The sequence below is a fragment of the Ambystoma mexicanum genome, chromosome 2p, assembly GCF_040938575.1.
Source record: "Ambystoma mexicanum isolate Mex_15411 chromosome 2p, UKY_AmexF1_1, whole genome shotgun sequence".
NCBI lineage: Eukaryota > Metazoa > Chordata > Amphibia > Caudata > Ambystomatidae > Ambystoma > Ambystoma mexicanum.
The window spans coordinates 1409852036-1409878198 of NC_090923.1; the positions used below are offsets into that span (position 1 = coordinate 1409852036).

The 26163-nt window shown below is 46.6% G+C and overlaps 1 protein-coding gene across 8 annotated transcripts in view; it reads right to left on the reverse strand.

The window, feature by feature from the left end:
- Positions 1–26163, reverse strand: part of LOC138567561 (uncharacterized) — a 2466350-nt gene that overhangs the window by 167108 nt on the left and 2273079 nt on the right. For all 8 annotated transcript variants that reach the window (XM_069645900.1, XM_069645903.1, XM_069645902.1 and 5 more), the window contains one exon: positions 9324–9470. In XM_069645900.1, the coding sequence (XP_069502001.1) occupies positions 9324–9470 (147 nt within the window). The remainder of the gene's footprint in view (positions 1–9323; positions 9471–26163) is intronic.

The following is a 26163-nucleotide window of genomic DNA, read 5'->3' on the forward strand; positions in this document are numbered from 1 at the left end:
TTGTGACATTGGGATTATGGATACATCATATTACACACAAAAATGTCTGGAACTACTCGACGATCCCGTCACTTACACCAGATTGGACAGCGATCCACTACACAGAATTAAGGTCATCATTGCAAAAGCCATGGACAACGCATTTGAAAATGATTGGATCAGTGAAAAAAAGAGTCAATATTTAATGAATAAACACCCAATCACACCTGTATTCTATGGCCTACCAAAGGTGCACAAAGATAACAGATATCCTCCCTTAAGACCTATAGTAGCAGGCACAGACAGTGTGTTCGACCCGCTGGCCATTTATGTGGATCGATTATTACAACCTTTAATCCAGAAAATTCCCACCTATTTAAAGGACACTACTGATTTTCTAAACTGCTTACAGGAGTTCACAGCACTAGACACAAGCTGCATCCTTTTCAGCATGGATGTATGTAGCTTATAAACCTCGATCCCACACGCTGAAGGGATAAGTGCTGTACTTTGGCTTTTGCTGAATCACTCATCAATAAGAGGGAACAAGGAGTTTGTCGTGGAATTGCTGGAAATAATACTACACAACAGCTACTTCCGCTTTCGGGGCAAGTACTACACACAATCCACTGGTACATCTATAGGGTCGGCCATGGCACCTGTATATGCCAATACGTATATGTATACATTTGAAAAGGAACACGTATTGGATCATCCATTTTGGTAATTGAAGATTCTACTATGGAAACGATTAATAAATGACATTTTTGGCATCTGGTGTGGAACGAGAGATGAACTGGACCTCGTCCTTGAATATTTGAATTCAGTACACAATACAATCAAATCACGATGGAAATAGGAGAACCAGAACTACATTTCCTAGATGGGAGTCTAGTGATTAAGGAGGGCAATATCAACACGATGGTCTACCACAAACTAACTGAGGTCAACAATCTCCTACACTTCACCAGTTTTCCTCCAAAATCCATGCTAAAAAGTCTCCCGTACAGCCAAATGCTAAGACTGAAGACAATTATCTCGGACCCAGCTGGTCTGGACTCAGAATGTTCATTACTCATTGAACGGTTTGAATCTAGGGGATATCCAGAGATGGTCACAGGCGAAGCTTTTACTAGATCAGCCACATTCATGAAAGAACAACTTCGCACCCTGAAGGTCAAGGAAAAGGGAACACCACTACTATATATTTCCAAGTACTCACGACAGAGTTTCCAAATTAGCAAAATGCTGATAAAACACTGGACCATACTGCATAATGATCCTGATCTCTTGAAATTATTCCCCAAAGCGCCCATGATGGCCTTTAAACGAGGACTAAATTTAAGGGCCAAACTTGTGAGAGCAGAAAAACCAGCCAAGGACAAGCAACTTTTGTTAAGTACTATGAAAAAGGGTACTTTCCCATGCCTTGATTGCACTAATTGCAATAACGTGATAAAGTGACACAATATCTCACCCACAAACAGGCAAGAAATTCAAAATCAAGGATTTTGCTACCTGCCTCTCGACAGGAGTGATCTACTTGTTAAAATGCCCCTGTGGTAAATTGTACATAGGTCAAACAACGAGACCTGTGAAAGAGAGATGGTCTGAACACAAATCCACCATCAGGTGCAAGAACCTTAGATCCCCTGTGGCTAGACACTTCATCGAGCACCAACACACTATAGCCCAAATTAAATTTCAAGTGGTAGAAATTGTCAAACGGCCACAAAAGGGGTGGCAATTACCAAGCCCTCCTATCACAGCGAGAGAAATATTGGATACATGCGCTTGATACCCTGCACCCCAGGGGTTTGAATGAGGAATTCTCTCTGAGCTGTTTCTTATAAAGTGAGTATGTGCTTAATGAAGTGTTATACCTACTTGTTATTGATCTAGAGATCTCATTTTTATCTATAACCATAGGACTATGCATTGGTCAATTTGTATATGATTTGCAACTCAAAGACTATCTCCAAGATCATCATGTCAGTCAACAGTTAATGTGTATGAATAATATGCTTCTTTAATTGTTTGAACTATATAGTTAATGTAAGTCTGTCAGCAACGCTACCGACATCGCAATTTATAAGTAATGCAAATTATACAACATGTATTTTGAGATTGTCTATTTACCTGACTATGATGATTTAAGTATATCTATATAAGCATACCAAAGTATAGCATGATGGTATTTTCTGTGAAATGTATTAACCCCCAGAGATGATATCTGCCCTTAATCTTCTATGTACACACTCAATTAACATTTCTGTGATTTCGTTTACATGTAAAATTACCCATTTGAGTACATTTAACTGTACTGCACCATGCAATAGTCAGATACCAGCCATTGAGCCGTCCTAGAAGTCTGCTCACTGGAAGAGTACCCATCTAGCAACATTTCCCCTGATAGCACTAACACTGTAACGCCTTATTTCGTTTCATTCACATTCTCACATCCTTTGGAACCTCCTTCTCTGGACCCCAAATCAACATTTATATTTATTATTTTTGTATTATTCTTTTGTAATACCTTTTGAAAAAATGTTTGTAACTCTTTTTGTTCCGTACATTTTTTTTCTAAAAACAAACAAAAGGTTCTCCTTATTGTTTGGAACTTTATCTTCACGATACTCCTATCCGTTAAACTATACTTTGAACCTCTCCAAGATGGAGGTCTGTGATTCACAGGAGCCTTAGTACCCTCTTCTATTTTCACCTAACCGTAATAACACTTTACAAATATGGCGGCCTGCATTCTCGGCCTTGACCGTCTCCTTGGAAACGATCGCGCAGAGACTCTGCACGCCGCTCCTGAACTACAAGCAGCTCGTGTTCGGATTAGTATGTGATACTCTGGCTTCTTTGCCCATGTAAATGAGCAGATATCTACCTACACATCATAATCCCGTCTATACAAGACTTTTTGTATTTCACAGTTCACTTCCTGAAGAAGATCACAGCTAACATTCGGCACCCACGCTGAATGAGCGTCTTCGTCGCCAAGGCAACACTTACAGGGACCACTCGTATAATCCCGAGGCTCATGAACATGAGGTACTTTCTTTTTTCTTCCTATCTTAGATCAGTGTTTACTCACACTTGTTTAGTTATGACTTGTAGGGTATATCCCACTGGCCTCATAATTAATATGCTCGTTAATTTATTTATTTTGACCAGATTTTCTCTCATTCTTCGGATACGCGAACCCTGTTAGGATAACACGCGGCATAGATATATTGCCACAGGCCATAAGGACATCACTATTAGTTCTTGTCAGAAGCTTCGTGACGAGGTAATATACGCGGCATATGAATATTTTGGCAACATGTCTAATTGTTATATCTGCAAGCATGTGATACGATAACTCATTTTTACAGTTGACATTGATAATAAACCTTCCATAATAGGGCTCTCATTATGGATCGATATACGCCATATCCAGGATACTATAAGAGCATTTATACCCTTCCACTTGTATTAGATCATATTAGGGAGTCTGTCACAATTTGTATGCTACTCCTGGATGAGCCTTAACGCCATGACTTTTATAATACAAGACTTTTGCCCTTTAGGACTAATTTCCCCTCAATGGCATCTGACTTTGAAACCTAGTCTTCACGACTCAACGCCATCACGTGAATAGTTGTGGAAGATTGCACCGTTCAGCAGTGAGTTTTATATCTCATTCACTATATTCTGAGTGTACCATCTTCATGAGTCCTATTCACTCATATATACTGCCGTAGATAGGTCTCTAACCACTAGATATTTACAGTGTTTCTTACCCTGAAGCTTCCTACCAGTAACTTGTCTGTTGGCTCTCATTTTCCATACTTGTGTACCTGTTGGCCCCAATTACTCCCTAATGATTACAATAACATATTTTTTGACTTGGTACCTCGACTGTGTTTTCAGCGATGTTGGTAACTTTCATAATTGGCCTAAAATACCTTCAAACAATTTTCCCTAATTAAGGCTCAATTGCTTTGTATCTGACTACTGTAGTTATAACAGTGTTTATACTAGTCCCTTATAAACACCAGCTTACTTTACTTTTTTCTGTTTCTATTTCTAGGACCAGTCCAATTAGGCCCTTTTGAAGAAGAGGGAATCCTCGAATCCTCGAAACGCGTCGGCCAAAAAACTATTGGACACCGTCATTTGCATTATGTGTTTTTCTTCGCATTTAACTATATTGAATGTAATAAATTACTGTTTTTTTAAAACATATGTTTATTGTTATCTCGTACAGAATAAACATCAACACAATTATAAGGGGGCGAGTGGGGTGGTCACGATTCCCTTTCTGGTTTGGTCGTCCCTGGCGCTGAGGGTGGTTCTCATGACCTCGCTAACTCGAAGGTTCAGGTGTCTGTGTTGTTTGTGTTTCCACAGAAGGTCCTTCAGGGGGGTCCTAGCGACCGCCCTGTCTTGTGTTACCCAGGTCATCTGTTGGTCCTCCCCCATCCATTCCTTCAGGACCCAGAGTTGGGCTGCCTGATAGTATTTCCTAAAGTGTGGTAGGGACATTCCGCTGACCTTAGTTGGTGCCGTGAGAACGGCTCTGGCGACCCTCGGGGGTTTCCTGTTCCACACAAATTGCGATATGGCTTTGGAGAGTGCTTTGAAGAAGGAGTTAGGGACTGATACTTGGAGGGCATGGAAATAGTTGAGCACCCTGGGAAGTATGTTCATTTTTACTGATTGAATTCTACCCCACCATGAGATCCTAAGCGGGCACCATCTTTCTAGATCTTTCTTGGCTCTAGCCAGAAGGTGTGTGTAATTGCTCTTATAGATCTTATCCACCCTGTGTGTGAGTGTCACCCCTAGGTATTTGATGCCCTCCTCTACTGTTTTGGATTTAGCAGGCCTGCCATTGTTTCTAGTTCACCTTGTCTCCCGCAAGGAGCATAATCTCTGATTTTTTCCTGTTGATCTTCAGACCGGAGATCCCCCCGAATTCCTCCAGTGTTTCTATGATTCTTGGTAGAGAGTTCCCAGGGTCTTCCAAGGCCAGGAGCATGTCGTCAGCATATGCAATAACTTTATGTTGCATGCCCGCCATCTCAATCCCCTTTACCCCCTCCGATTCCCTTATCCTAATTAGAAGGGGCTCCAAAAATATAGCATATAGCAGAGGTGAGAGGGGGCATCCCTGTTTCGTACCCCTTGAGATCTCCACCCTATACGTGACTTCTCCATTTATTGCTATTCTTATCTATGGGGAGTTGTAATTGGCTTTAACCATGTTTATAAATTGTTCTCCAAATCCCATGTGCTTCAGCGTTTTGAAAATGATGGACCATTCTGCACGGTCAAAGGCCTTTTCGTCATCTAGTGAGAGTAAAATTGCTGGTGTGTGGGTAATGCCTATTTTTTCTATCAGATGGAGTACTCTTCTTAAATTGTCGTATGCTTGCCTACCTGGGATGAAGCCTGATTGATCTGTGTTTATGAGGGTCGGGAGGAGGGGTAATAGTCTGGTTGCCAGTACCCTGGTATAGATTTTAGCGTCCAGGTTTATTAGGGCTATTGGGCGATATGAGCCTGGGACAGTGGGGTCTTTACCTGTTTTGTGGAACACCAGGACTTTCGCTTCATTCATGGATGGAGTTAAGTTTCCACTGTCCTTGAATGTGTTTAGTAGCCTTGTCAAGATTGGAAATAGTATGTCCGCATATTTTTTGTAAAACGGGGCCGTAAAGCCATCCAGGCCTGGTGCCTTTGAGATTGGGAGGCCCTTTATTGCCCTGTGGACCTCTTCTTCTGTAATCCTAGAGTCCAGGGCCGCAGGATCACCAGAGCACCGGGCCGGGCGAGAAGGGTGGGACAGAAGACCTCTTAAGGTAAGTGTTCCCGGGTGAGAGGCTCCTCGCAGGGCGAACGGTGTAACACGGGCCATCAGCAGCTGCTCTTCTTCTTTGTAGAGGTCTTGGTTCCAATGATGATCTGTCGAACAGTTGCATGATTCCCCCTTTTATCCAAGATTTAGGCTGGGAGCAAGCCCACCAATGGTAAGGATCTGCACCATTCAAACAGCCAGGGGTTGTCCAATCCTGGACAACCACTGGTCATCCCATTCATCTGGCAACAGACTTTCGTATGCCAGAGGATGTGGTCCACAGAATCCCAGCCCTCTCCTCTGGCTCACACACGCAAACTACCCCCGCACCCCTTTGCCCGCGAAAGCCACAGCTTTCCCCAGGAAGGGGATTTCCATACAAGACATTTCCAAAGGCCTTAGAACAATGTGGTTAAAGAACAAGCAAAAATTCTCATGGCATGGCCAGCTTAGGATGCTAGCCACCTTTAAGAGCCATTCACGATAACTGCAAAAGTGCACATGTAAAATCACATAAAACAGTAAACATCAAACTGCTGCCACCAGCTTGGCATAGGCACAATGTCAAAGTAACCAAAAAGCTATTATATAAAATCAAAGAAGGATACAAAGCAGTCTAACTACACTTCACTGTAAGGTGATGTATGCAATTGTAATAATACAAGAATTCATAAAGAGAGACATAGGGCATCATTATAACTGTGCCAGTCCAGTAACAACGGTGCCGGTAAGCCTACCGGCACCGTTGTTACCGGACCGGCACAGTATAACTCTGCGGACGGGTGCAATCCCGCCCACCAGGGTCAGACCTGCCGGGCGGAACGACACCCGCCCGCAGTGTTTCACAGAAGCACCAGCACCATTATTAACGGTGCCAGTGCTTCCCATTCCCATTGAGTCCTCCAGGACTCAATGGGAATGGGGACTTACAAAATTACCGGCGCCTGACTTCCCAGCCGCTGAGGTTGTAATACCCCGGTGTTACCGGGAAGTCAGGCGCCGGTAATATTTTTCGGGTCTGGTCGCAAACCGCTGGTATCAGCAGCAGGCTTACTGCCAGACCCGGAATGAGGCCCATAGTCTCTCAATACTGACATCCTCAGGGACTAGACCCTTTCCCCACAAGAATGAGCAAAAGAGGCAAGGGAAATAAAGTGGAAGGCTTAGCTGACCTCCAAAAAGTCAGGTCAGCATCCAAAACAAGCAAAAAGAATTGGGTTCCATAGGAATCTATGGAGGAAAGGTGGAAAAAGTAAACCTGGCACCCCAGGTTGTCCACAGGAGATCGTCAACACCTTCTATCTGTAGTTCTATCTATGATGATGGTGATTAAAGTGTCTTAGCCTTTTCTATCTCACTCCCTCTGGAGATCTTCTAGGCGGTAAACCATCCCGCCAATTCCCTGGGATAGTGTTTCAAGGCGTGCTTTAAGGGCTGGTGCCTTTCCAAATGTCCATTCCTATAACTCTGGGTTTTCAGATCCTTTTGTTCCTTTCCCAGATGTTGTCTTTTCCAAACTCCTTCTGTCCCCTCCCTTCCTTACTCTGCTACATCTTGCTTTCCCTCACCTTTCTGCTCCCTGCTTCTGCCCTTCCAATGGTCACACAATCTGCTGGGTTCTCTCATTTCTCAACATTCCTCTCTCGGCTGATCTTGTCTCTACTCTGTCCTATCACCTCGACAACTTCTGTTACCCTCTTCTCCCACTTTCATTCACCTCTTACACTCCCTTCAGGCAGTCCTCTTGCTCTCACTGACTTATACTTCATTCACAGCTTCACTCTTACAATCAGGTACCACTCTCATTCACAACTTACATCTCACTGCAACAATATCCAATGCAATTTCTTCAATGCTCTACTCCCCCAGCCTTCTTCCGCCTGGTCTCATGGTCTGCCTCCACTGCACCTGACCTCACCCAAATACGTCTAACTCTTTCTGTCTCTCGCAGGGTTTTTATAACCTCAACTTCCTGTGTCCTTCTTTCCCACCCCTTGCATTAGGTTGTCTGTTCAAATGCTTCTTGAGGCCAATCTGACCTTTCCATTTCCCCTGGGTTTTGCCACAGCAGGGTGAAACTTTAAATAATAATAATACTAATAATACGAATTAATTTCTTATTTAGCACTACACACCCATAGTTCACAGAGAGCTGAAATAACAGAAGACCTTATCCCACAGAGTGGTACTCAATTAAATCGACCTCAGAAAGATGATGGGGTGAGTAGACTCTAATGGGATTGAAACCTGCCACAGCAGGTTATGCAAAGATATCAGCGGTGAGCGCTTAGCTCACTGTGCTATCTGACTGGCTAATCCCCAGTTTAGCGCTGCCCCATTTTCACACGTAGCTCTCGGGTCAGTCTTTCTCGTCTGGGTTCTGGTGGCTGTGCTGCAGTTGTAGAGAAGCAGTCTTTCTTGGATATTAGAACACCTAGGTAGACCAGGGCTGGCGCTTCCAACTTGTTTGTGAAACCAGCGGTTTCATTCAGCAGCGCCTGGCAACATTGACTTGCTGCATGGACTCCTGGGACAGGAATACCAGAAATGAGACAAATAGATTTCTTACCAGAATAGTTTATGGAAGGTATTGGGTGTTTGACAGTAGTACCTCCCAGTGGTACCTCCCACATGCAGTAGAGCACGCATGAGGGCGGGGGGCAGAGACGTAGGCCCTCGCAACTCACACCACCTCGGTTGAAAACCCTGGTAGGGCTTGTGTACCAGGTAGAGAGGGGGTCCCTATCGCCCCTGACCTTGTCACACAAATGTTGGCAAAATGCAGAAACAGGGCTTCCCACTGGTTGCAGTCATCTTGTACTTTGGGACTAGCCCGGGGTTTAAGAAGGTAAGGATGCACACTCCCAGGTTATTCAGGAAAATTGAGAGAAGAGTGTACATTTCTCTCCTGGTATTTCACTGAGGATGCAGATTTCGGATAGCAGTCCCAGACATCCTATTCATTCACCAGTTGCTGCTCTGAACTACAGTGAAGGACCTTTGCATGACCAAATAGAGGCACATCAGCTTCCTTTCCATGGGAAAAAGGTTTAGCTGAGAAACCCACATTATTTCTAACGCAGGGACACCACCTATGGCACACTGTTTTCCAACTCTAGGAAGAAAAGATAAACAGGTGAAAGGATAAGCCACCCACCAACTAAAGTTGGACTTAGCGTACTGTGCAAATTTAATTGCACAGGGAGTAGGGTGCATTTGGGACACTATAGCCCAGAGAGCCCTACACTTGTCCCTAACAAGTCCTTGGATTAGAACGCTTTGGTAAATAAATTCAGTATACCAGTCAGGAAAAAAGGGTTAGCAACTCTCGCCAAGAGCATATCTTGGAGATGGTACCAAAGGGAAAGAAAAAGAAAATAACTTACAGTGGATAGCATGATGACACCTATTTCAATATGATCCACAGGGAGGAAGAAAACTGAGGCAAAGACATAAATCTTCCAGGGCTATAATTAAGTTTATAAACACTAACTGTTTTCAGGGGCAGGTTTCTCTTGAACGCCCTCCTCAGAGTTTGTAGACCTGGCTTCTTGTGGGTCACACAGCATTTCTTCGTCCTCCGTCAGATCAATGCACTGGCTGCTTGATACCCGAGGGATACCAGGATCAACATTCCCAACTAGGAGACAAGGACAAAACAAATCACTAAAAGAAATTTCGGACATGTTTCTGCTAAATTGTTTGCACGGTTTAATAAAAAATATGATGAAATAATTAACTTAACATCAAATGGAATTGAAATGCCTGTTGCGAGGGGCCAGAAATGAGAGGCGGAAACAAAGTTGTAATGTTTTCACTATCAGATATCTTTATTAAAACAAAAGAGTTGGATAAAGGCTTCTCTGTCCCTATCCTAAAGAGTTTCCCTATGTAGGATACATACCTTAAGACCAGTCTGTGTCCAACCGTCAAACTTATAAACTGTCCTTGTCTCTGAAACATACTAATCCAACCTTCACACTAGAAACAAACAACTAAGGGTGATAGGAAATGTTTTTGAGTTATGTTTGGCCAAATTTTATCACAACTAAAGCAAAATAAATTCAACCAAAACAGTATTTTCCAAGGAGAAATCCTTGGATCCAGAGGGTAGTTCCCTTCCCCAAGGTATTTAAGTGAAAAAGCAAACCTGTCTTTTCAAAAAACTGTTCCTTAAGGATGGCAAAAGAGTTTCCTTCAAACAACAATTTCTTAAGTGAGGCAAAAGCGTCTTTTCTAAACCACAATTCCTTAAGGATGGCCAAAAAGAGTTACCTTTAGACAACAGTTTCTTAAGGATCTTTATAGTCAGTTCAGTATAATTCTTAGGCAAACAATATGTTCCAGCTTTGGATTGAATTCACAAACAGAAAGGAACTTATTCAAATAAAAAACAACTTTCATGGATCTCCTGGTATACTCTCCTGCCAGGAATCTGCTTATGGGCTCTTCAGATCCCTGGTGTACTTTTCTGCCAGGTACCTTCCCCCCATTGTCCAGTCTTTTCCAGAATGCTTTGGGTTTAGGACCTGGTATACTCCCCTGCCAGGAATCCCCACCATGGTATCTTGTCAATCCCCTAAGTGTTCTCTGCCTGATGTACTCCTTTCAACAGGACTTCTTTGCATGGGCTTCTCAGTACCCTGGAGTACTTTCGTGCAAGGTATCTTTCCCACATTGCCTTATATCTTGCATGTATTTTAGATAGAGGGCCTGGTATACTCCTTTGCCAGGAATCCCACCACCCCCGCTCCCTGGGGTCTTTTAATTTCCCTTGTTTTCTCTGCCTGATGTGTTACTTTCACCAGGACTTCTTTTGTCTTTCACTGTTCTCTAGTATAGCACGGTTGCATCACTTCCTTATGCTTTTACTTTATTTACTTGAAGTATTACTTGTTCCAACGTACCCCACATTGACATCTCATATATGGGGACTTGTTCAATTTTGCCCTTGCGCTTTATTTGGTCGGTATTCAAATATACGTGTTGCATTTCGCTGCTTACATGCCTGTCGGTACGTCCTGGGGTCTAAATGCCTTTGGGATGACTCACCAGTATCCTGCAGCATTCCTGAGTCATGGCACATTGTGGCGGTGAGGCTTCCTCCCTGGGACAGCCTCCTTCACACTGCAGACTTTTCTTCTGGTTTCCAAGCATTTCCTTTCCTGCTCTCGAGTGCAAATACCATCTTTAAATGTCCCACGCACTCGATATCCATTGAAACTAGTCCGTGCATTCAACTTGGTGTTTCTTTCGACCTGCATTGCCTCCTTTGTCCTCTTCGTCTCAGAACTTGAGGCTTTCTGGGAGATGAAGTCCACAGAGTTTCTTAGATTTCCAAAATTATGTTGTTCAAGAAACATGAGATGTTGGGTGTGGTTTATGCGTGTGTGGGGTTTGAATTGACCTTTGTCTAGAGTGATGTGCAGAGAGGGGTTTCTGTATTTTACAAGGGGAGGGACATGTATGGCGACAAGCCATCAAGAATTTAGGAATTATGAGGTCTTCTTGTCTAAGAAGGGAAGAATACTGTGTCTCTCCTGATGGAGTCACCACCTTCCCCGACAGCAGTCTCCTCCCACGTGATCCTGCCTCAGGCTACCACGCCCAGGGTCAGGATCAGGGAGTGGCTGCAGTCTCCTGGCCTTATGGGAGGAGATCTCTGGCGGGGAATTAGTGATGAATCCACAGGATTCTTCACACCTTGCTCTTAAGCATTTTAAATGAAAGAAAACTGTACTCTTTGGGAAAAGAGAGGGACATTCACTAATCTAGCCTTGATTTGTAATGGAGGAAGAATGTCTTCTGGAAAGAGACGAGAATACAGCTTTGACAAAGTAAAATGGAGAGTATTAATTGATTGATGAACTCAGTTGAAATGTTGCAACCAAGCGTGGGAAATATAAAAAAGTGTAACATTTCTTGTAACTTTTTTATTGAATTCATAGAGTGACTGCCTTGGAAACAGCACTGGGCCTGTGAACAAAGGCAAGGGACAGTCACCGGAAGACAAACCAATGCACCAGCCCCACCCGTTGGAAGGATCATGTGGAAGTTGATTACAATGGCATCCTGATTCCTTTCAATTCTACCTCCTCCCTTGTCAATAACTAGGATATGGGGAAGAGACTGCCCCAGACCACTGAAGGGAATCCTTCCAGAAGGTAAATGGTTCTAGAAAGCCAGCCAAGTTCTCTAGCTAGGTCTAGCGTTCTTGGGTAGCAATCGAAGCCCCTATCAAGGAAGGAATAAGGTTTCAACAATGACTAAACCTGATTAGCAGTGAAAATACATTGATTTATATAGCACCAGTGCCGGGGGAATCGGGTCCCATTAGAATTCATGCTTGCAGAACAACAGAAGTTCAGCTGTTACAAAGTCGCACTGGAACAATGAAAGGGTGATTCCCATGGAACGTGCCTAAGCCTAGATAAATACACAGCCTTTGCTCAACTTCATGTTGTTAAAAACATGCAAGTTCCTTGCAACGAGAGATAATTAAACTGAACAGCCTCCCAGATTACCAAGAGATTTCCCGATTGTAGACTCACATGCTAGAACAGGAGGGCGACTCAAAGTCTCACAGGCAATACATTCTAAACTTCTGAAATCCTTGATGGCGGCCCTCATACAACCATAGGCCAGTACCCTAGTAAACCACACTTCCCTTAACCTAGGGCCAAATAACAGTCAAGTACAGACCTCAATACATAGGTATCCGCAACATATGACATTGCATTTGTAATGCGCCTATACACAAGTGTTTCAAGGCGCGACAAGGCAAGGAACGGGGAACTAAGGGAGGACAGAGACAACGATCTTACTAGGCCAAGTGACACTGAGATTGCGCAAGTGCAGGGGAGGGGAAAAGTGCCAGGGGACAGGGTAGGGTCCAGTGCTGTACATGGGATCAAAACAATAACAAGAAGTGCAGCCAGCAGGTGGCAGGTGCAAAGGTAAATGCAGACAGAAGGTGTCCAAAAGTGCAGGTAGGGGGACTGTAGGGTTACAGATACAGATCCAAGTGCAAGGGTTGCTGGGAGGCAGTGTGGGGGTGCAACTGGGCGGGCAGGGACCTGGGCCCGAAATCAGAGGGTAGCCAGGTGACCAGTGCAGTATCAGACAGGAAATCAGCAGGGGAGAGGAAGAGAGAAGGTAGAAGCAAAGAGGAAGGTCTTGAAGTGCTTCCGGAACCAGAGTTGGTTCTGAAGTTTCAGAGAGGCAGGAAGGCTGTTCCAGCCAAAGAAAGAGATCTACCACCAACTTGTTGCTTGGAGAAGCGATTGACCCTGAGGGAGTTGGAGGTGGAGGAGCCGAGAGCTCGAGTAGGAAGGTATTTACGAAGAGAGAGTTGGAGGTATTGAGGACCCAGGCCCAAGAAGGCCTTGTGGACAATGCAGTGGGTCTTGAACTTAATCCTTGCAGCCACTGGGAGCCAATGCAGAGATGTCAGTGCTGGAGAGATACGATGCCTGGGCTTGAGGCCAAGAGCATGTCTTGCAGTCCTGTTCTGGATGAGTTGCAGAGGGCTGAGAGTAGAAGCAGGCAGATTTAGAAAGAGGCTGTTGCAGTAGTCCAGCCCTTAAGAGAACCAGTGAGCTTCTGGGGGAAGGAAGAATACCTGTGAGGAGGTGCAGTTGGTAGTTTGACTTCTTAGAGACATCAGAGATGTGAGGAGAAAAGGAAAGTATGGAGTTGAAGATGACCTCGAGATTCTTAGCATCACAAGGGTGAGCAGGAACAGGGCCAAGGGAGGCCGTCCAGAGAGTTACAGGAAAGGAGGGTGCAGGTGTGCCAATGAGGAGAATATCTGTCTTACTGGCATTAAGGCAGAGATCGTTGGCGGCACACCACTTCTGGACAGCAGACAGACAGTTAGAGATGAGAGAAGGAGAAGAGGTGGCAGAGGGGAGCCTGAAAACGAGTGGAGTGTCATCCGCATAGCAATGAAAGTTGGAGCAGAGAGCAGCAATGCGGTGGGCGATAGGTGACATGTATTGGTTGAACAGCCAGGGAGAGAGGTTAGACCCCTGGGGAACACCACAGGTAGAGAGTGCGATAGAGGAAAGGAAGGACCAAAGTTGGACGTGGGAGGGTCGATCAGAGAGGAACGAGGTAAGCCAGGCCAAGGCCTGATCAGTAATACCCATGTTATCATGGAGACGATTGAGTAGGATGGCATGGTTGACTGTGTCAAAGGCAGAAGAGGGATTGAGTAAGATGAGGACAGAGGGTAGATTAGAATCAAGGTTAGAGAGCAGGTCTTCATAGATTTTCAGAAGAGCAGTTTCCGTGCTTCCCCATGGGAGGAGTGATCCAACTTTATAATACTGCCAGTTCAGTCTGCCAGTACAGGGTTTTGAGTATGAGCTGGAGCAAGGTTTTTTGTGAAGAGTGCCGAGATAGAGAAGGATTGAGAGGAGAGCAGGTGTACAGAGATGGAGATTGGAGGAAGGAAGTGGTTCAGGAGGAGGAGGAAAGTTGTGTTACAGTGGAGAACATTGGAGAAGTGTGGGGGTCATTAGGTGGAGATCTGTTGGGGAGTGGAGAAGGTCAGCCATCAGAGTGAGGGAGAGATGTGGGTTGGAGGGCGAAGATATCCCTACTGGATTATAGGGGAATGAGCACAGGCACCTCTACGAATAAACGTCAGGGAAGTTTCAGCAGGTTAATTCTGTGCAGGGAAAAACATATCTGAGGAGGGAGGGTGTATGAAACAATGCAATCTCACTGAATGCCAGGTAGCGTACATAGAGGGTTGGCAGGGAAGTGTCCCATGGACCAAGACCTCAATTGCAGGGAGGGGGTCCACCTACGCAGGGTTCCCCAGGTCCCTTCCCCAAAACTTGAAGGAACGAGGCAATGTGGGATAACATTGCTCACTGCCTGATCTTGTTGAAGTCCTGCAAGGTTGTCCAAGCCCAAAGAAGACCAGCCATGAGCAGCACAGAGCTCTGTGATCATTTGACCAGAGTTCGGAAACACAACAAACACCACAACCCAAAAACAAAGGCATAGGTTATCGCACAGACTGGTCAGCACAGGTGGAATGACTAACCCCTGTAACTGTTGTCAATATATTTTCTATTAATTTGTTATTGTAGGAAAAGTCTCAGTGCTAACCAGTCTTGCATCAAGCCTCTTTGTGCATCCTATCGGTCACAAAAGTCAAGACTATAAAATATCAGAATTAAGGAAATACTGGCTGGTACCACTGTTGAACCTGGCTGCTATTAGGTCTCACGAATAGCATTAACCTTTGACAGGTCGACTTGAAAGATCCCTATATTATATGGGGTATCAAACTACACAATAAAGCCTGGAATATAAGACAAACATAACTGAATCTTGCACAGTAATTGTTTATTTGTATATGTGAGTTTACTAATGCAAATTTCCCTAACAATTGTGTTACAATTGGAGATCTGATATTTGAATTAAATATGCTATTAGCTTAGATTTGTGGATGATGCAGGGGGTTATAGTCTCCTATTAGTTATAATAACTTGTTTGCTCCAAGTAACTACTGATATCATTGTTTTTGTATACGATTGTGAAATTATATGTTCATTGAAATTTGTATTATGATGGAATTTTGCAAATGGTGACTTTTGTATGCACTTTTCAAGTGGTGTCTTCCCAAGGAAATTAAAAACAAATACAGACGATGAATGAACATTAATTCTTAAACATGATCTTATGAACGGTGGATTTCAAATTAGTACTAATATGTCGAGGATCCAATCTTTCAGTGACCCACATTCCCATTTATAACTGGGGAGTGGTAGTATTGTTGTAGTCCTGTAACAAGACAAATGGACTTGGTTGCCCTTTATGTATGTGGCAGGCTGAGTGACCACATATGGTCGCTGGTGACATTAGATTCTGTCTAGAGCTCACAACCAGTGCTGTGGCTGCCCATGTCTACTTAGGGGGTGGGATGTGCAAGTCTTCTGGAATACACACAGTTGTATTTTCCTGCGAAAAAGGCTAACAATGAAAAATTACTTACGTTCAAGCTCTTTTTGATGCATATTTGTCCCACTGATTCCTCCTCTATGATAACGTCCAGTGCTTGATGGAAATTTTTCCATTGCCAACGGGCACAGCGCAACTCCACGTAGGCTCTGCCCGAAGCCTTAAATGTCCCTTGCCGGACATGACATCAAGGCCAGTATATTTAGAGGCACTGCGCCCTATTGCCTCAGCTCTGCCCTTTTTCCTCTGCGCGCCGATGCTGAGGGACCGCTGAACTGAGGTGTACTAACTACGGAGGGAGAAAGAGGTGGGAAGAACGTCCATCAGAAAGAACATTACTGAAGGTCATTTGTACTTGTAATGGACCCCATCCTCAATGGAAACCTCAACTATACTAGACTCCCAAAGCAGTACAACGACCTCAAGAAGGGAGGGTAGCTAGGACACCACCTAAACCATAAGACTTTGAAGGACTGCTCTGCCGAAACAAGCGTCCTGACCAGACAGAATCCAAGAAATAATGCTTAGCAAATGTGTGCAAGGAAGCCCACATCGCTGATTGGCAAATATCATTAACAGGCACTCCGCGTAGCAGAGCAGAGGTGGTGGCCAACCCTCTGGTGGAGTGAGCCCTGAGACCCTTAGGGACATCTTTGCCGGCCAGATCGTAGCATTCGGAGATGCAGAGAATGATCCATCGAGAAAAGGGTCTGTTTGGTTACAGCCCTGCCAGCTCTGGAACCTGAATAACCAACAAAATGTTAGTCATCAGTCCTGTTCTCCTGTGTCAAAGAAGCAATGAACTTGAGGGCCTGCACTGGATCAGCCGAAGGAAGCGCTCCTCTGCCTTGGAAGGAAGAGGTGGAGGAAAGAAGACAGGTAGATGGAGCTTTTGAGAGAGATGGAAATCCGAGACCACCTTTGGAAGGAAGGAGGGCCCAACTCTCTATGTCAACTTCTCTTAGGAGTAAACCAAGTACAGTGGATTAACAGACACAGTTTGGAGCTCACTCACCCATATAGCGGAAGGGATGGCAACCAGGAAATCCACCTTAAGGGTGATCAGTCTTAAGGAACAAGAATGAAGGGGCTGAAATGGAACACCCATTATAAACATCAACACTACATTTAAATCCCACACCAGAACAAACAATTGACATGAGGGAACATATTGGAAAGACCCCTCGGGAATTGGATGACTGGTTATCGTCAAAAAGGAGCACTGTCCGGGGTTGTGTTAAAGACTGAAATGGCTGCAAGATACCCCTTCACTCTACCATGCTGTAATCCCGCCCCGGCCAAAGACAGAAGAAATTCGAACACAGAGAAGTGGAGCAAGTAAAAGGGTCCAGATCCCTCTCCCAGCAGCAAGCAAAACACCTCTGCCACCTACAGGCATAAATGGATTTGGTGGGGTGTCTTCTAGTAGACACGAGCATGACCAGAAAGTCCTCTGACAAATCCCACTCCCTACACCTCAGCGTTTCAGCAGCCAAGCATGAAGGTTCAGGCTGCAGAGTTTCGGGTCCAGGACCCTCCCCTCCTGGACCCGAACCTCTACGAGTGGAAAAGAACGCCCGTCCTTTGCGGAAGACACAAAGGAGGGTGGATGGCCATGTCCAGCAACTCCAGGTACCACATTCTCTGGACCCAGTCCGGAGCGATCAAGATCATTGTGGATACGAACAGACGCAGTGGGCTGAGAACCAGTGGAATGACAGGGATCCGCTGGAATGCACAGAGCAGGTTGAAGTCCCATTCAACCGTCAAGGTGTCCCCCAGAGTTTGCTGCCGAGGAAATTACATAGAGCAGAACCATCTGCACTTCCTGTTGACACTGGAAGGGAAGATGACCACCTAGGGAGTACCCCAGTGGGAGAAAATCTCCACCAGAATATCTTGCCAGAGCTCCCACTTGTGGGAGGCTGACCGTCTGCACAGTTAATCCGCTAGAATGTTCTCCTTACTGGCAAGATGGGCCACACTCAGAGACACGCTGTTCTCCAGAACCACAATCGCATAGCTTCTCTGCACATAGGCAAGGAACCCATGCTACCCTTCGTGTTGAGATAACTTATAGCTACAGTATTGTCCGTCAAGACCAGTTCAGTATTGCCCGATCACAGAGGGGAGAAAAACTACCAGGGATACCCTGATCGCCCTGAGCTCCAGCAGATTGATGTGTACTCTGCACTCTAATGAGGACCATAGACCACTCACGGTAAGGTCTTGGAGGTGAGTATCCGAGCCCTCCAGGCACACCTCTGTGACTAGAGTCACTTGTGGCCAAGATTGACAAGAATGTCAACTCCTTCGGGAGGTTTTTCTTCACGGACCATCATTGCTGGTCTACTGACACTCTCTGCAAGACCAAAAGAAGGTCTGAAGTTCTTCCCTGAAACTGAGACCACTGTGTGCTCAGAAGCCACTGTAGCAACCTCATGCGCAGCCGAGCCTCTGGAATTACTAAGATGCATGATGCCATGTGTGATGAATCAGATGATGTCATCACTCCTTTCCCTTGGATAGCCTCTGCCCATGTGGCCAGGGGACGGCAGCCGCTACCTGAACCTGGGGGTGGCTATTCGAGGCATGAGCACAGGGGAGAGGCGACCCTCAGGGGGATGACACGATAACATTGGAGAAGTCTTGGTTACTTACCTGTAACTGTATTTCTCCAGCATTGGTATATTTCATAGATTCACATGCTTGAATATTCCCAGTCGTCATACTGGGAATCCTCTGTAATTTAAAATAAATAAATATACATTTTTCCCCTAGGAAAAAGCAATACTGTTTGCCCAATATGCCTGTACAGACATTCACTTATGTAGTCCCTCCACTTCATTTTGGTCCCTTTTGATCCTAATCAATGAGGTGGCAGGGCTTAAAAGCTCCATCCCAGGCAGCCATCTTCAGATTCTGAGCCCTGGTAGTGACTACTATAATGATGACTGCCTTCCTAAGGAGCAGCTTCAAGGGGGAGACGGGCGGGTGGATGCGCGCATGTGAATCTATGCAAGAATCCAATTCTGGAGACTACAGTTACAGGTAAGTAACGCATAGATTCACATGCTTGAATAGAATACCAAGCAGTAGAAGCATGCCACCTACTTCATTGAAGCACACACAGGTCAAACATAGTACCCACATACAATACCCTGAACCCGCTATGCATGCTTGAAACATGAAGGGAAGGAGGGAAAGAACAATGGCTGCTCTCCTACCTCACACAACCAGATGTCGTAGGACGGGTTGTCCTACAGCTGGCTCCCTTACAGCATTAAAAAAAAAAAAAAAAAAAATATATATATATATATATATATATATATATATAAAAAAATTTAATAGCGTACTTGAAGAACCTATTGAGCGTGCTCCTGGTAGCCACCCAGCATAGTTCCTTTTTGGCCACTCCTGCCTGGAGAGCTGCATTGATCTTGGAGCAATGGGTAATTAAATGATAGGATAGGATATGATATGGCATTTATAACACGCCTATACACAGCTGTTTCAAGGCGCGACGAGGCGAAGGGGGGGAAACAGAAGGAAGACAGACAGCGATCTTACTAGGCCAGGTGTCATTCAGATCACGCAAGTGCAGGGGAGGCGGAAGAAAAGTGGAGGGGGAGTGTAAAGTGCAATACATGGGATAATATAAACAAGATAAATAAAAGAACGGAAAGTGCAGTACATGGGATAATAAATAAACCAGATAATAAAAGAGCGGCCAGCAGGTGGCAAGTGCAGGGAGAGTGCTGAAGTAAGTGCTGGTGGGGGGACTGTAGGGATACATAAAAACAGTCCCCAGGAGCAGGGTTGCCAGGGAGGCAGTGCAGGCATGCAACTGGCTGGGCTAGGGCTTGAGATCAGAAAGGGCCAGGTAACCAGTGAAATATCAGTATCAGCCAGGTATTCGGCAGGGGAGAGGGGGAGAGAAAGCAGAAGCGAAGAGGAAGGTTTTAAGGTGTTTCCAGAACCGAAGGTGGTTCTCCTCAAGTTTCATGGAGGCTGTTCCAGAGGGAGACCCCAGGCGAAGAGAGAGATCTACCACCAACTCGTTGCTTGGAGAAGCGACTGACCCTGAGGGAGTTGGAGGCTGAAGAGCGAAGAGCTTGAGAAGGAAGATATTTAGGAAGAGAGAGTTGAAGGAATTGGGGCCCCAGAAGGCCTTGTGGACGATGCAGAGTGTTTTGAACTTAATCCTTGCAGCCACTGGGAGCCAATGCAGAGACTTCAGTCCCGGAGAGATACAATCCCTGGGCTTCAGGCCAAGGACAAGTCTCGCGGTCCTGTTCTGGATGAGTTGCAGAGGGTAGAAGCAGGCAGATTTAGAAAGAGGCTGTTGCAATAGTCCAGCCTAGAGTGAACCAGAGCTCTAGAGACAGTGAGCTTCTGGGGGAAGGAGAGGAAAGGGAGAATACCTCTGAGGAGGTGCAGCTGGTAGTGTGACTTCTTAGAGACATCAGAAATGTGAAGAGAGAAAGAGAGTGTGGAGTCGAAGATAACGCTGATGTTTTTGGCCTTGCAGGTGGGAGCAGGAAGAGGGCCAAGAAAGGCCGGCCAGAGAGGTGCAGGAAAGGAGGGAGTGGGTGTGCTGATGAGGAGAATCTCAGTCTTACTGGGGCCGAGGTCGTTGGCGGCACACAACTCCTGGATAGCAGACAGGCAGAGATAAGGGACGGAGAAGAGGTGGCCAAAGGAAGCCTGAAAATGAGCTGTGGTCCGCATAGCACTGAAAGTTGGGGCAGAGAGCGGCAAAAGGAGAGCCAGGTATTGGTTGAACAGCCAGGGAGAGAGGTTATAACCTTGGGGACCACCAAAGGTAGAGAAAAAGATAGCAGAGAGGAAGGACCCAAGTTGGACCTGGGAGGGTCGGTCAGAGAGGAAGGAAGTTAGCCATGCCAGGGCCTGACCGGTCATACCCAGGTTATCACAGAGACAATTTAGCAGGATGGAATGGTTGACAGTGTCAAAGGCAGACGAGAGATCAAGCAGGATGAGGACACAGGGGGTGTTCGAGTCGAGGTTGGAGAGCAGGTCTTCACGGATGTTCAGGAGAGCAGTTTCCGTGCTTCTGGTAGCTCTGAAGCCAGACTGATGGTCATGAAGACAACCAACAGATTCAGAGAGGAGATTAAGCTGGGAGATGGCCAGTTTCTCCAGGAGCTTGCCCAGGAAGGGAGTGATGGAGATTGGGCGATAGTTAGCCGGGCAGGAGGGATCGGCAGAGGGTTTCTTAAGAAGAGGGTGCACAAGAGAGTGCTTAAGGGGGGATGGGAAGACTCCAGTGGCGAAGGAGTGGTTGCAGAAGTCAGCCAGGGCAGGTGCCAGGGTGTCGGTGTGGTCCTTGATGGTTTTGGAGGAACAAGGGTGAACCTGTTTCAATGATACTTTCATAGATCGGACTTGTCTAGAAACCTCATCTGAGGAGAAATGGGGAAAGGCAGAGAAGGAGGCAGGAGAGGTGGCTGCAAAAGGGCCAGAGGAAGAGCAGGGAGTAGCAGAAGGAGGGGAGAGGAGGAGAGGATGTCCTGAGTTTTAGAGATGAAGCGAGAAGCCAGATTTTAAAGAGTTCAGCCGAGTTGTTAGATGCCGCAGAGACGCAGGCTTGGATACAAGCTCTCTTCTTGGTGAGGACAGAGAGGCGGTATTGCCTTTGGAGCAGGCGGCAGGCCAGTTTGTCAGAGGATGTACCGGAAGCACGCCATTTCCTCTCGGCCACCCTGCACTTGCGTTTGAGGGTGACGAGGAGTTGCACTTGGCTTTGGGCTTCAGAAGGATCCTCATGACAGGGGCAAGGATGTCAAGAGTATCAGATGTAGCAGAGTGGAGCATGGAGAGGGCTGTGTCAGGGTGGTTGTCAGCCAGAGGGGGAGAGGGGAGTGAGAAAGTGGTGGCGAAAGCCTCAACTGTTAGGCGCTTCATGGGTCGGATGACCGAGGAGGTGGGTGGCAGTGATGGAAGTAGCTTGGCCTATAGGGTAGAGAGGGTGAGATGGGAGGAAAGGAAAAAGTGATCACTGCAGGAGAGAGGAGTGGTGAGAGGGACAGAAAGGGGAAGGTCTGAGGAGATCAGAACATCCAGTGTGTGCCCGGCAGAGTGAGTCGGGCCAGAGGGGAGAATAGTGAGAGAAAGAGAGTCGCAGAGGTCGTTAAAGAGTCCAGAGGGAAGACAGGAGGCATCCAGGTGGATGTTGAAGTCTCCAAGGAGGAGTTGCATGGTCGAGGCCAGGAGTGAGGAGGAGAGGTCTGCCCCACTCAGAGAGGAAGGAGGAAATCTGACCAGGTGGCCGATAGATGGTAGCCACAGTAAGGGAATGGCTAGGGGAGAGAGAGAGCCTGCAGACGAGGCATTCAAGAGAGGAGTAGGCCTGCGTAGGAATGACAGAGGCAGGAATCCACTCAGGGAAGATCAGGCCTACACCCCCTCTGGAGCGGTTGAACTGGGCACAGAGAGGATCTTGCAGCTTTCAGGGAGGAGCGTGTCAAAGCTAATGACAGAGCTGGCCGTGAACCATGTCTCGTGAGACTGAGGACATTGAGGTCAAGTTCTTCCAGAAGGCGGCAGATGTCGGAGGAGTGTTTGACAGCTGAGCGAGAGTTAAGAGTGGCAATGTGGAAGAGGTTGCCATCCTTGAAGGACTTCCGGGAAGGGGCACAGATCAGTGGTAAGCCCTGCGGAGGCGTGGAAAGAGCCTGAGGGGGGGGCAGAGAGTGAATGAGAGGGCCAGGTAGCCGAGGGGGAGGCAGTGGGGGGAGGCGAGGAGGCCGTGGAGGAAGGAGAGGGGACAGGAAAAGAAAGGAAATTGATGAGGCGTGGGAAGCATCTATCAAAGAGGTGAAGGTTGGCCTGAGGGCCTTGGACCAGGACGGTCCTGTTCAAATAAACATTAATGATGACCTTAGAGGAGTGGACGGAGGCCAGGAGGGCATCCCACCGGGTGCTGCCATTAATGGGAGAGGAAGAGAAAGGAGAGAGCACAGAGACCATATGTAGGGTCCATAGGTCTGGCGAGGGAACGACAAAGAGGATGTCGGTGAGAGTTTCCTTGGAGGAGGCACTGGTATAGGTGTCAGCGATAGGGAGGCCTGGGTTGGAGACAAGGATGTCCTTTTTGGAGTAGGTAGGGAGAGGGAAGAGCAGCAATAGAGAAGCAGTTAGAAAAGATAGGAGAGATAGAGAGCACCATGGAGTAGGTAGGGTGAAGGGAGAGGGGGAGAGGGGGTGGGAAACTAGGGAAGGATACCAGGCAGGGTGCAGGCAGACGAGACAGCGAGGGCAAGAAGGTTGATTAATAGGACAAGATGACAACAATCAGGATTAAGAAGTATCCAAAATGCACGCTTTAGACAGGAGGAGAAAAACCACACCTAAGTTTGAGAATCCTGAATAGAGGGAGAAAGGCCTAGGTTTCGCAATGCAATTTAGATACTGATACGGTGCAAATTATAAACAAAGGGGGAAAAACCACACCAGCAGGTGTAAGGGGGGGGTAGCAGGGAAGCCTGAGGGATGGAGACTGGCAACTGGCATCTCCTGGGGACACCTGCAGACACAACCAGGAGCATGGCCCAGATTGGAAGTTTGCTGGCCCTTAACAGCACCATGAGTGAAAGAAAACGATTGCGGAGATGCTCTAAGAACACTAGTGCGCTGTAAGTAGAAGTTGAGTATGATAGCCAAAGGCCATTGGAAGGACGATGTGTTTAGAACTGGTACTTTTTTCATAGATTCACATGCTTGAAAAGAAGACTGTGTATGGAGGACCTGTAGATAAAGACTGCAGTAATCCAATTCATCTGTTGACATGATCGCCACTAAGACAGCAACGTTATCAGAGAAGAAAAAAGATGGCATTTGTGGATGGGCTCATAAGAAGGAGCCGCTGATGTCATGAAAACTGTGCTGTGTCGGTGCTGGCACTAGTGGGAAGGTTGTCGGGCAAACCCCTCCTGAAGGTTTCAAATGCTGTGTTGGAGGCAGAGAATGTAACTCCACGACCTCTGGAGTAAGGCGTGATGTCCGAGAGGTGAAACTTGACATAATCCTGCGACCCGACCACTGTAGCCAAGTGAATCAGGTCGGGCAGCAATCCGCTTACTGTGGCCGACCATGGGTCGAGCCGTTGTGTCCCACCCGATGCTGTAAATAATTTTCTTTTCTTTGCATGATGTGTGCGTGGGGGTGCCCTGGATGCTTGAATAATATCCCAATATCCGTCTGGCAACGTTAGGTTTGTATGTCTTTGTAGTGCAACAACTAAGCCCTGAGAGAGAGAACAATGCAGGGTGTGGTGACCGATTTGCTAATTCTGTTAATATAGTAGCACTTGGTGCTCTCTGATATGGATGGACGTGGAGCTCGCCATGCGTAGGAGAATTGGATACCAGATTTACCATGCCCATGATGGAGTTGTTAAAATCATCCTGCAGGGTTGTCTTCTTTTTCGCCTCAGTACCCTGGCTAACCAGGTTATAGTCCGGAAGGGGTCTGGGGACTTGCCTGTCAAGGCTAGGGAGAAGATAACCCCAGTGAGTCCTCTTCTGGGACTTGGATCTGAAGAGAGGGCATTCGCCGTTGTGCCTGGTGGCGACCTCATCCTTTGCAAAATCATTGGACCTCGACCCATACGAGTTCCTATTTGTGGGACGTGGAGAAAGTCTCTGCTCCGTTGATCTAGCAGAATATTGAGGTATCTCTGCAGACCACAGTGCTGATCTGTTACCTTCATGCTTGCTTGTGCCACGCATAGAGGCTGTGTTGTCTGTGTGTACGGTGACATCCTGCCCTATGAGAAATGGTTGAAAGGGTTTCAGCACCCATCAAATGGTTAGGTGTTTAAGGATATAGATGTGCAATACCGACTCTTGCATGGACCCTGTGCCCTAGACCTGCAAGTGTCCGAGATGAGCTTCTTATCCTGGCAGGGACGCATCCATCTTGGGAAGAAGTGTGGAAGTGGGGGCCTAAAAAAGGGCACAGGGCTGAGTGTAAAGGATGTGACAGATGCACTAAATCTTCCCAAATCTTCCCACAAGCCGGATGCTTAATTCAATTGTCGGTTGAGTTCTTCATGGATTGGTCCCATTCTCAACCTGCAACTAAGAACCAGCAATATACATGATGACAACCTGCCCAGCAAGGACTTGTAGTGACGTACCATGCTTGTGCGTGTTTTTAAGAACCCATTGACCAGCTGGAAAAGGTCATGGCCACAGGCCCCATAACACAAAAACCACACCATCTAGTGATGGGGGCAATGGGTCACTTGACTCACTTATGTCCCTTTGGGACCTATAAACACAGGGGCCCAGGCTAGACTCAGTTGCCAGGCTAATATAGAGATGTGAGCAGGAACACTTTATTTCAGTGCAGGAGTGCTTTTATTTTACAAGAACTTTCCAAGAGCTGAAAGCCTTTATTCCAGAGAACATCCTGATGTGCTGACTCATCGGGTGTGGGTCCCTAGGCCTGGTCTTCATGTCCTGACTCATCGGGTGTGGCAGACAGGCTGAACCTGGTGGGCGTGGCTTCAGAAGCTCAGCTATATAAGCTGTTCCATCCTTAAGGCCGGTGCTTCGCTTTACTGTGCACTCGTGTGCAACGTGACGCTCACCGCCGCTTGGACCAGTTTACTTACCTTTGGAACCAGGCATTCTCCTGCATACTCACCTCCAGAAAACCGGTGCTTCATCGCTTCATCTGCAGACTCATCTCCTAACATCCAGTGATCTTGATCCTGATGCTGCAGCACCACACTCTGCATTCACGAAATCGGAATCTGTGAAGAAGAAGAAAGACAAGGTTAGAACATCCGTCCTAGGGCCGCGCCGCATTTGTACCCCACTTGCCGCCTAGTTAACAATTTACCAGCTACTGTACCGCTCCAGCTTCGTTCTTCATTCCCTCCGGCTGTCGCCTCAAGCTCTGCAGCTTCTGCCGGGCCGGCAACATCACCTGCAAGGGAAGAAAACCAAAGAGCAAACATCAAAAGTAGAACTGACAGCAATATAAGACAGCAAACTTTACAATACAACAAAAATAGACGAGGAAAGACAAAGGCAAACAGGAACACTTACTTGAAGTATAGTGGCTTAGTCACAGCAGGACTGGACTACCACGTGCAAGGGACAAGTGAAGGAACTCGGTCCAGATCATACAAGCGCCCTTGCCAGAAGAGGCAGGATGGAGTGCTCACCAAAACTAATCAACAGGAGCAGTCCTGAGCAGCATCACCTATTACCACCAGTCACCACATAAGCACAGAGGGCGAAGTCGGACTCGAGTAACCTCACCCCTGGGAGTGCTGCAACCATGCCCCAACGCCACCACAGAGACCAGGTCAGTATAGC